This window comes from Gadus chalcogrammus, chromosome 21, assembly GCF_026213295.1.
Source record: "Gadus chalcogrammus isolate NIFS_2021 chromosome 21, NIFS_Gcha_1.0, whole genome shotgun sequence".
Taxonomy (NCBI): domain Eukaryota; kingdom Metazoa; phylum Chordata; class Actinopteri; order Gadiformes; family Gadidae; genus Gadus; species Gadus chalcogrammus.
Genome location: NC_079432.1, coordinates 5887048 through 5898634, shown reverse-complemented (window position 1 = coordinate 5898634; position 11587 = coordinate 5887048). Strand labels below are relative to the sequence as shown.

The following is an 11587-nucleotide window of genomic DNA, read 5'->3' as shown; positions in this document are numbered from 1 at the left end:
TCATTCACCACATCCATTTAGCCAAATCATCTCCCTTTCAAAACTGTATTTTTCTTAGGGAAGATTTAAGAGTTGTAAAGAGAGAGGGAGAGAGCAGAAAACCGCTGACGAGAGCAATAGTCTGAACCTAAACAACCCAAATGACGACTCTCTAATTTATCCTTCGCTCTCTCCATTGCTCTGCCCTTTGTAAGTGTTGCATCACGCACCTGTGATTGACAAAGGATGGATTCCCAGAACCAATCAAGCGAAAAAAGCTGATTGGATATTCTCACAGCGCACACAGCTGACCCATAGCTATGCCATTTCTAACAATTTACACTCCAATCATATCTCTTAAGTCTCACATACAGCACCGTTAATGTGCATTAGCCCTTTCTTATATTGACATACTCGAATTCTACTGTATTATTCCTGCTGTTTGGGGGTCCCAAACCCCCAAAGACTGCACATGGCACCTGAGATCAACTGTTCCTGTTCCTGTTCCTGTTCCTCCTCCTCCTCCTCCCCGTCACCACCCTCCTCCTCCTCCTCCTCCTCCTCCTCCCTCCTCCTCCCTCCTCCTCCTCTCCCTCCTCCTCCTCCTCCTCCTCCTCCTCCTCCTCCCCGTCACCACCCTCCTCCTCCTCCTCCTCCTCCTCCCTCCTCCTCCTCCCCGTCACCACCCTCCTCCTCCCTCCTCTTCCTCCTCTTCATTCAGTAATCCATGCTGTGCAGGTGGCTCTTCCTCTCCGTCTTCCCCTGCAGGGCGGCGGGCAGCAGCGGCAGGTTCAGCTCGGCCACGCGGTGCTGGAGGGACGGACGCAGCTGCACCGTGTTGCGCTTGACCCCCGTGCCCCCAGCCCCCGCTGTCCCTCCTCCCCCCCCTCCTCCTCCTCCTCCTCCTCCTCCTCCTCCTCGACTGGCCGACTCCCCCGCCCTCTTGCCGCGGTCCCCCCTCAGGCCCTTGGCCCCCAGGGCGTGCAGTCTCTGCGAGGGGAAGGCGGGCGGCTTGGACCCGTTCACCATGAACCCCGGGGGTCCCGTCCGGGTCAGCCCCACCCATGTGAGTTTCCTGCCGCCGCCGCCGCCAGCCCCGCCCACTTTGAGGCCCACATGACGCAGGCGGGGCAGGGTTGCCGGCGGCGACACCTTGGCCGTTTCCATGGCGTTCTTCCCCCCCAGGCGGCCCCCCCGCTCCGGGTCGAACGGGGCTTTGACGTCGGCCTCCAGGAGCATCCTGGGAGATATTCCCGCCTTTTCCGACGAGTAGAAAGTCTGCAGCTTCTCCAGCCGCTCGCTGCCGCTCAGGCGGCGGCTGTGGTTGTCCGGGTGACGGTTGTCGTGGTAACCCGCCTCCCCGCGGGGGTCCGTGGCGCCGTCCGAGTGGGTGGTCCGCAGCAGGTGGGGGGGTCGGGCGTGGGATCTGGCGGCGCTGCTGCTGGCGTCTGGCGTCGGCTCGCTGGTGTCGAGGACTTGGCAGGGGGCGGAGTCACAGAGCTTGGTGGCAGAGTTTTTGGGCGGGGAGAGATGGACCAGCTCCCTGTCCCCGAACATGGACACTTGAACACACACACGCACGCACGCATGCCAAACGCACACACACACACACACGCACACGCACACGCAAACGCACACACACACACACACACACACACACACACATACACACAACACACACAAATATTAACATACACATACACCCTGAAAGTTCTTTACATATAGTCAGAACAGTAAACTTTACCATTAATAAACCATTAATTAACACATTAACAATTAATGCAGTTAAAGATCTAACCAGCAATGAATAAACAGTTAATTAACAGCTAACGAATGGTCTACTCATCATTTACTAATGCGTTCATGTTTACTTATGTTGCTCCTGCTAACTAAAGTGAACGTGTGTGCATGTTAAATTAGTTATTCATCAAAACAGGAATCAATAGGGTTAAGGTCAGGGTTACCCCTCACCCACTAACCCTAACCATCACCCCTTAGCTAATGCATTACAATAATGCTTATTACTACTTTAAATGACTACATTTCTACATCATGTTAGTTCATGGTTAATTAACTTCAGGAGTAAAGTGTAACCAGAAAGTAAAAATAAATACGTTCCGTTTTTTGTTACCATTTGTTAAAGATAGAGCAGAAGCCAGGACATAACCCGGGTGTTCACCCGTTCGCTCCTATGCTCTCACTTGAACTCACTACGGGTCCATCCGTACCTTTAGGAAACACCAGCTCCCTGGTGTCCACGGTGATGGCGACCTCCTCGTCTGAGATCCCGCCTTCTCCGGCCAGGGGAGGAGCCGGGGGCGGGGAGACTAGGAGGGGAGGGAGGGGAGGGAGGGAGGAAGAGGAGGAGGAAGAGGAGGATGAGGAAGAGGAGGAGGAAGGGGAGGAAGGAGGCAGCTGAGGGAGGGATGAAGAGGGGGGCCGGTTCTCCTCATCGTCTCCCCCCTGGTCCCTCCTGAAGGGGTCTCCGCTCCTCCTCCGCTGGTTCTGACTCCTCAGCGGGCGGAAGGCGGGCTGATGGTTGACGTTCTCGCCGGCCGCCTCCTTCTGGAATTAGCAGGGATTTATGATTGGCTGTCAGTGTGGAAACTCGGTGTGTAGATTGTTAAAACCGCCACTTGTCGAGATGCCGCCTCTTCTGACATGTTGGTAACTTTTAGAACTTTTATAATTATCTAACCTAGTTCAGCGAGAGTGTCTGACAGACTGCTAGCAAGAATCTAGTGCTGAGGAGATTATGTAAAGCTAAATTCCAATGTGTGTACTGGGTGCTTTTTACAGTAACGTAGACTACGTTATCAAAATACATTACATGTCTGCTCTACATAGAAATGAGACTGTTCCGGCAGAGACACAAATCTAGTGACATAGACCCATTTAACATGTTTAAGGTGTCATCGTGGAAGAATTTGTGTTATGATCAACACATGTGTCTGTCCTACCCCTCTGTGAAACGGGTCTAAACCACACACTGACCTGGTGCTGTGACAGAAGATAAATGAAACCTTAGTGCAAAACAAAGAATCGGTTCTCCAAGAGTTTTAATTACCTGTGGTTGAGTCTTGGATCCACTACCCTTCCTGCCCCTCCATGTGTTTGTACTGGGCAGGCTTCCCTCGTTGCCGTTGCGCTTCTGTTGTATTGAGCAAATGAATGTGGTAAAGTCATTTTCTTAGTTAAGGTGAACCATAGCCCAACACCACATTGTAGATTGGTTTGCATAGGATGACTCCCCCTATGGATTGAACGCACTCTATTGCAGGCATAACCTCTTATCCTGGTGTTCAGGTCATCTGCTAATTAAGTATATCAATCGATCAATCGTGTTGACAACCATTGGCAGATCAAATAATTATTTTATTATTATTATTATTATTTATTATTTTTATTAACAATTTCCATTGGACAAACAGCGAATCCCAGCCTGCTGGAAGTGATGGTATAGTTCAGTGTCCATCTTGGAAATGTTAATATAATGGCCTCTATACATGAGGCCCTTTTGGAAGGTGTGTGCGTACCTTGTTCGGTTTTCTCTCGGCCTTCTGGCCCCTGCAGAGCTTGTTGAGCAGCAGGTGGTAGGAGGCCATGATGGAGGATGGCCTGTTGTTGGTGAGCGTGTGCAGGACGTCCGCCACGGAGTAGCCCAGCGTCTCCGTCATGTAGGTCACCACTGACGAGTTCAGCTCCTCTGCACTCAGCCTGAGGAATGAGGTGCATCATATGGAGGTCTCGCTAATGTTAATGCAAGGTTAGCGGTTTGATTCTCTCTGCGACTCAGACTGCATGGTAAGGATGTACGCACTGCGGTATTATGTATGCATATTATATATTGTATGACAACTTTATATATTATTGTAAATATTGTACAAATAATGATAATTATATCAAAGTGGGCAAGATCATTATAAGGGTGTTTGTCTCCCAGTCGAAAGATTTTGGGTTTGAAACTCAAACGTCATCAATCTACCTCGGTATCCTTCAGCGAGATGCATGACCCCTAACTGCTCTTTAATCACGCATATCTAAAAATACCGTCATCCTCATCATCACCCTCATCACCTGTTCTTATGAAAGAGCGACAGCAGGGGCTTCTTGGCGTATCCCTCGTTGAGCCATCTCTCCTCCATGGCGGCTCGGATGCTGGGTCTCTTGGCCGGGTCGGCCTCCAGCAGAGACAGGACGAACCCCACGGCCCCTGTGACCACACAACACCGCACAACACCGCACAACACAACCAGACACAGAGAGACCTTGAGATGGAGATGCAGGGTATAACGATTTTAATTTTCTTCTCTTCCATTCCAAGTGTTTAATTTGCACTCTGAGACGACGCGTTGGTGGATCTGAGTGTTTCTTTTATTTCAATTTAAGCCATTTCTTTGCCAATTTGTATACTTTCCACCTGGCAGTTTTAACTCTAAATAAAAGTATTTAGAGCTCCCATAAAAGTAGTAGTAGTAGTAGTGGTAACAGTAACACCGTGATGCGCAGGGCCTGACATCGATAGCTAGGGCGGACGGCCGGCCAGAGGAACCAGACTGCGTTGCGCTGCCAGGGTCTGAGAGGTTGGCACCGGGACGCACGGGCACCGGAGCGTACAGACCAATCGGATCTTATCGCCCGGTACAGAGCGAGAGAGCGAGGGAGAAAGAGACTGGTGATCATTACGGTAACAGGAGCTGTGTTTGTTTGCGGTGACAGGGCGCCGAGATGAGTTAACTAAAAAGACTCTTTGTGCGTGAGAAAGATGGACGGAAATTAAACGGCGGGCGAAAGTGAGACACCGGTACAGAGACTGCAGGTTACTTAGATACCGTTGCATCATTGAGAAACGTTTGGTTTCTGTGCAGTCAGAACCTTCTTTTGTGTCTTTACAGCCCACAGAAACACACACACACACATGTGTGTGTGTGTCTGTGGGTTGTGTACGTTGGTATCTTTGTGAGGACTTATGTAAAGTGGGGTCACCTTTGCTGACGTCGTTGGGTATGGCACTGATCTCTCCGTTGACCATCTTCTGGTGCAGCTGTTTGATGTTGAACGGCTCCACCATGAAGGGCAGAGTCCCCGTGAGCATGGCAAACATGCTTACACCCCTGTTTACACACGCACACAAGCACACACACACACACACACACAAGCACACACACGCAGGTATGAAGGCAAATGTATGAGGACACAAACAGATAGACGAATACAAATGGTTTTGCTTCGCATTGCAGCCTGAGTTGTACTTCAAACAATCTAGTTTCCTGTCTAGCTCAACTGCTACAGCATGGCATTCAAACCGCCATAGTTAAGGGTTTTGGCGTCCCAAAGGGGGAACCCATGCACTCAGGGTAGTGTAAAAGTATTTGGACAAAAGTGTCCACCATATGGCACAAAGGCATTCATTCATGGATGGAAGCTAGGTGATAGAAGCAGGAGCCTTTTAGAGTCTGAATCACATTCTCGTCTGAACCAGTCCAAACCGATCTCATAGACGTGTTGTTTTTCAGAGGAGGGGCTTACACGGACCAGACGTCCACTTTGGGGCCGTACTTCCTGTGAGCCAGCAGTTCCGGGGCAGCGTAGGCGGGACTTCCACACTGGGTGTTAAGAAGATCCAGAGACAGAGACTCCGCTTTCAGAGTGTTGCTCAGACCAAAGTCTGGGTACAAATATGTACAGAGGAAAAAGGTTACCTTGCTAATGTCCAACAACACACACTCGTAAAATGGTGCACTCAATTATTCGAGTGCACAGGTATGTAAACCTGTGACCTGTGTTCTGAGAGAGAGAGATATCCCAAGGCCTTAACGTACCCACAATCTTGATATTGTTATGCTCGTCCAGGAGGAAGTTCTCAATCTTCAGATCTCTGCAGAGAGGAGACAATGTTGGAAAGACACATTTGTTCAGACAAAGAAAAAAGCATGGTTCAATTGTACACTGGGTATGAGTTAAGAATTTCTTTCTGTCGTCTAGCTGTAATCAATATACTCGACAGTTCTTCAATGACTTTCAGAAATCTAAGAAACTTCGGTTCACTTTTTGGAAGCTTTGTCCATTGATTTAATCTCAGCTGGTAAAAGCCATATCCTGTCCTGAGCAGCCCATCTTCCAGTTATCAGACTGAGATCCAATTTCCTGAGTTCTGTGGTACCGTTTGTCCCTCCTCGTCCTCAACCGAACTGAGACCCCTTTAGTTCACCTGGGAAAGTAATCTCCGGTGCCTTTGAACACACCCCTCCAACCTCCCCACCGTCTCACCGCCAACCCCAAAATGGCGTCTCTAAAACTATCGCCCAGTGACATGAAAAGTTGTGGTTAAACAGGAAAGGGAGGGAGCAGCCTTTAAACTACAGCCTGGAGATCCACTCTGCTCCATGTTTGACCGCCTTAATTGCACACACCGCCACACTAAACTATCTTCACGAAACTACGACTTACATTTCAAAGAAGGGGAGAAGAAAGAAGGGAAGGGAGAGGGGAGTGAGAGTAGACGAAAACACAGAAAAAACTCCATGAAAAGGGAGGCAGTGGTGAACCTGTTGGACGTGGGTGGCAGGTTCATGTGAGTGCACGTTTTTTCACACGTCCTGAACCGTTACATCTGTGTGTGGTAATGACGAGAAGTGTTTTTTGTGCGTGTGTATGTGTGCTTTTGACCTCGCGAATGATATCGTGTCTCAAATGGGGCGCGAGACGGAGAGAGAGAATGAAAGAGAGAACGAGAGAGAGAGAGAACGGGAGAGAGAGAATAAGAGAGAGAGCGAGAGAGAGAGAGAGAACGAGTGAGGGACCACAAGAGAGACAGAAAGAGATCGAGAGAGAGAGGGAGAGAGAACGAGCGAGAGAGAGAGGGAGAGAGAGAACAAGAGAACGAAAGAACGAGAGACAGACCACAAGAGAGAGCGAGAGAGAGAGAGAGGTGCCATTGACGGGCTGGGAATGACATCGTTGAGGGACTTCATTAGAGAGGAAGTGGACGATGTCGTGATGATGTGTGAATCATGGCGCCGCGCGGCATGATGAGGTCACTGCCTGGTAATCACATTGCCACCCTCAGAGGAGCCAGAAGTCTGAAAACCATAAACCCACCCCCGTTCTCTTTCTCCCTCCCTCACTCCTCAACTCTCTCGCCCCTCTCTCTTCCTCACTGTACATTTGTGTGGGTGCATGTGTGTGTGTTTGTATGCGTCTATATATTTATATGTAGGGCCCCTCACACCTACACCTACTAAAATTCCTTAACAGTCTCGACAACCACAAAAGCCCCCTTCCAGACATTGCCTTTTGGGGGAGGGTAGTCTACGTTAATACCCCAATGCCCTGCGTGTGCGCGTGTGTCCGTGTGTGTCCTTGTCTGTGTGTGCGTGTGTGTTGTGAGTGTGCGTGCGAGAACGTGTGCACGTGTGTGCGTGTCAATGTGTGTTGCGCGCCGTGTGAAGACAAGCGTTTTTCATTATTATTATTAATTTCAACATATGTACGCGCAAACGCTAACTACCGTGGGACAACACGAGCGAGCGCTCGTGCACACGTGCATTACCTGTGCACGATGCCGTGCTGGTGGAGGTGCTCCACGCCGGAGAGGATCTGCCGGGTGTAGCGCCGCACCTCCCGCTCCTCCAGCCTCTTCCGCTCGCAGATTCTGTCCATCAGGTCGCCCCCGACGCACAGCTCCATGGCCATGTAGTAGCTGTTCTCCGTTTCAAGGGTCTGTGCCCCCACACGACACACGTCACACGTCACACACACACACACACACACACACACACACACACACACACACACACACACACACACACACACACACACACACACACACACACACACACACACACACACACACACACACACACACACGGGTTACTGGTCAGTCGGCTGGTTGGATAGTTAGCGGGTTGGACAGTTAGTGAGTTGGTTGGATAGTTAGTGAGTTGGTCAGTTGGTTGGATAGTTAGTGAGTTGGTCAGTTGGTTGGATAGTTAGTGAGTTGGTCAGTTGGTTGGATAGTTAGTGAGTTGGTCAGTTGGTTGGATAGTTAGCGAGTTGGTCAGTTGGTTGGATAGTTAGTGAGTTGGTCCGTTGGTTGGTTAGTTTGCGGATTGGTTGGTTGCTTAGCTCGTTTTACAGGTTTTAGGTCGTTTGTTTGTTGGTTTGTCACACTCAATCATAATCGTTAAAAGTTAGCAATTCTAGTTAACACTCACAAAATAAAAGTACATTTCCTACATCAATATGTGCAGCCTATACCTGCCTGCCTGTGTGCCTGTGTGCCTGTGTGCCTGTGTGCGTGTGTGTGTGTGTGTGTGTGTGTGTGTGTGTGTGTGTGTGTGTGTGTGTGTGTGTGTGTGTGTGTGTGTGTGTGTGTGGTATCCTGTGTCACTCCCCTATCCCCCCCAACAACTCTCTCACCTCCAGCAGAACCACGATGTGTGGATGCCGGACCATCTGGTGGATGCGTGGCTCCCTCTTCATGTTCTTGAGCACATAGGAGTCCAGACGCGCCTTCTTCTTGTCAATCACCTTGATGGCCACCTGAGGGACACACCACACACACACACACACACACACACACACACACACACACACACACACACACACACACACACACACACACACACACACACACACACACACACACACACACACACACACACACACACACACACGTTGCTATAGAGACCTTGCTGTATTATGCAACAACTTTAACTTAAAACCCAGCCCTGTTCTTTACGTGGATAGTAGCCTCTGTCAGGTAACCTAAGCTAAACTATACCATTACCTTCTAGGCTGCGGTCACAGGGAGGTATATAATACCCCTGTAGGCTGGCTGGGGGAGAGGCTGGGAGGGGTTCTTGGCCATGGTTCAAGGCTTTAGGGTTAGGGGTCTCCGTGTTACACACATGGAAACAAGTTACAGTTAACCTTAAAGGAATGGATATGGAAAACTGAGGAAGGCTCTTCGCACCCGCCATTCAAACACTTTTTCTATGTTAAATTTAAGCACTTTTTTTGTGCTCATATATATTAGATATAGATCGATATTCTATAGATATTCTAAGAAGAATGTTTTGTTTTTTTCGCCATCTATCTATAAAACTTTTAATATATTTCGTATAAACAATTAACACCTAAATAAATACAATTCGTATTCGCATTAAAACGTTTAATTCCCTTCAGACGTTTTCAATGTTATTTCTTGACATTCTGTTGTATTTTATTTTAATTTTTTACGCATTCAATTAAGCTTTTAATTTGAAGGCAGGTTGTTTGCTCACACCTGCTTCGACTGAGCCCAGCTAGGGTTGGAAGGTTTACACAACGCAAATACCCTCACAGGTGAGTTTGGTGGTCACTATGGCAACCAGGTTAAACTGCAAGGGTCACCAGTCTTAAAGGGATCAGCCACTCAGTGACCCACGAAACTGAGGTATTTATGTTGAACTTACACAAAAACACACACATCTACACCCACACCCACACCCACACACACACACACACACACACACACACACACACACACACACACACACACGTGTACACACACACACTCACTCACACCTACAGACACACACACACACACACACACACACACACACACACACACACACACACACACACACACACACACACACACACACACACACACACACACACACACACACACACACACACACACACTCTTAATACTAATCTAAAATAATATAATATTGTGTTGAAGTTATGTTGTACCACTGCTATAGCATATTTAAAAACATATTTACTTACACACACACACAGACTAAGCATTCAACAGGCCTAGAGGAAATTTGAATATCATAGAGTTGGAATAATTCAGTTCTTATTTTGCAGTTTAAAGAATCTTCCCCAAAATGACAGCCAGCCTATGTTTCTTAGGTAAATGCAATGATATGTGATCATTTTTTAATATTCAGCCCACACTAACTACTGTAAACCATTTTAAACCACATAAACAGACATCACGTAATTGTTATTGTGTGTAATATTGTGAAACGTCTTTCAGCTGTTGAAAGCCGTGTGCAGAGCAGGTGTGTTTTCACCTGTGTTAGTCTGTATGACCATAATAACTATCAATAACAATAATAACACGGCCTGCCAGTGATCTCATATGATAATGCCATGCTGTCAGGCAGAAACAGTACTAGAACCATGACGTTATCAACCATATTATCATAAAGTCTGTTTGTGTAGGTTGGTTATCTGTATTTCACGGGTCAGTGCCGCTAAACCTTTCCATTAGTTTTGTGTTGTAAATATATTCTTAAGTTCTACCCCAATTTTTATATATCAATGCTCCTTCTTAACCTTAAAAAAAACACTACCATGACGTGACAAGTATGTCATTATGTACCTTGTCTGTTAAGGTAGGCCTATTTCTTTAGGTTGGTGCTGCTTAACATTTTCCAACTGTTTTGCATTGTATCAAAGTCGTATACATATATCAACATACTACTGCTTAACCTGAAAATATATATATATTATCATGGAATTAGCACCATGCAATCAGAACCTTTGAGTGTGTATTCCCTAGCCTGGTGTGCCACCTTTCCACAAACAGTGGAAGCATATTTAGCGTACATCAAACACATGTGCGTGTCAAAACTTCTCTTGTTCACTGTGCCTGTGTCTGTGTGTCGCAGCAAAAGAACCACCGTTGTCGGACCTTCTCTCCGGTGCCGATGTGCAGCCCCTCCATCACCTTGGCGAAGGAGCCCTTGTTGATCATCTTGCCCACCAGGTAGGACCCCACCCTCTTGGAGTGTGGGAAGCTCCTCAGCAGTTCCCGCGACACCTTGAGCGACGGGAGCGGCGGTCTCTCCGCTCGGCCCGGCCCCGACGCCTCCCACTGGGGCGCCGTGACGCGATGACCGTCCCCTCCACCGCCTCCTCCTCCTCCTTCTCCCCCAGCCTCCGTCTCCGAGGCGGGCGTCTTGACTGCGGCAGCCGGCATTACATCGCACGTTCGCCCATGTACGCGTCTGCGGGGTCACCGGCGTGCGTACGCCAGCGATCGGCGGCGCTCAGTACACATGACAAAGTTTGAAACAAAAACAGTTGTGACCTCACAACATACGCGGAAGCAGTGGTTCCACTCCGGCGGTCCAGCAATGGGTGGGTATTGTATAAAAATGAATGATTACAAAAGTGGTAACAAAAAAAACGAACTAAGATAAATACCAAACAGGACACACACGTTGGTGGTGTGACGGGAGTCGATCAGCAGATACACCTCCCGTGGCGGTGGTGTCTCTTATCCTTTGGGGCAGTGAATGTCATTTGAGTGTAGCATGGTGTTCTCCCCAAAGTGTGGAAGACGGGAGTGACGGCTGAGCTTCTCCTCTCTCCCTCTCCGCTCTCTGTTACTGGTCATCAGGCACAGGTGCAGCGCGACGCACCTCTCTCTCTCTCTCTCTCTCTCTCTCTCTCTCTCTCTCTCTCTCTCTCTCTCTCTCTCTCTCTCTCTCTCTCTCTCTCTCTCTCTCTCTCTCCTTCGCTGTTAGTGGATCATTAACCGTATTGCTCTTAGGTCAGATCCAGTGATGGGAAGGATACTCTAGCCCATAATTACCATCCCACA

The 11587-nt window shown here is 48.6% G+C and overlaps 1 protein-coding gene across 1 annotated transcript; it reads right to left on the bottom strand.

Moving 5' to 3' along the window:
- Positions 1–696: 696 nt before the first annotated feature.
- Positions 697–10960, bottom strand: LOC130374917 (serine/threonine-protein kinase MARK2). The gene is made up of 13 exons (XM_056581897.1): positions 10673–10960; positions 8401–8523; positions 7532–7701; positions 5802–5857; positions 5509–5647; positions 4966–5093; positions 4057–4192; positions 3516–3696; positions 3047–3130; positions 2412–2544; positions 2208–2306; positions 903–1541; positions 697–872 (listed from the first exon to the last, which is right to left on the bottom strand). The coding sequence occupies exons 1-13, from the start codon at positions 10958–10960 to the stop codon at positions 697–699; spliced, it is 2352 nt and encodes a 783-aa protein (XP_056437872.1).
- Between the last annotated feature and the right edge of the window lie 627 nt (positions 10961–11587).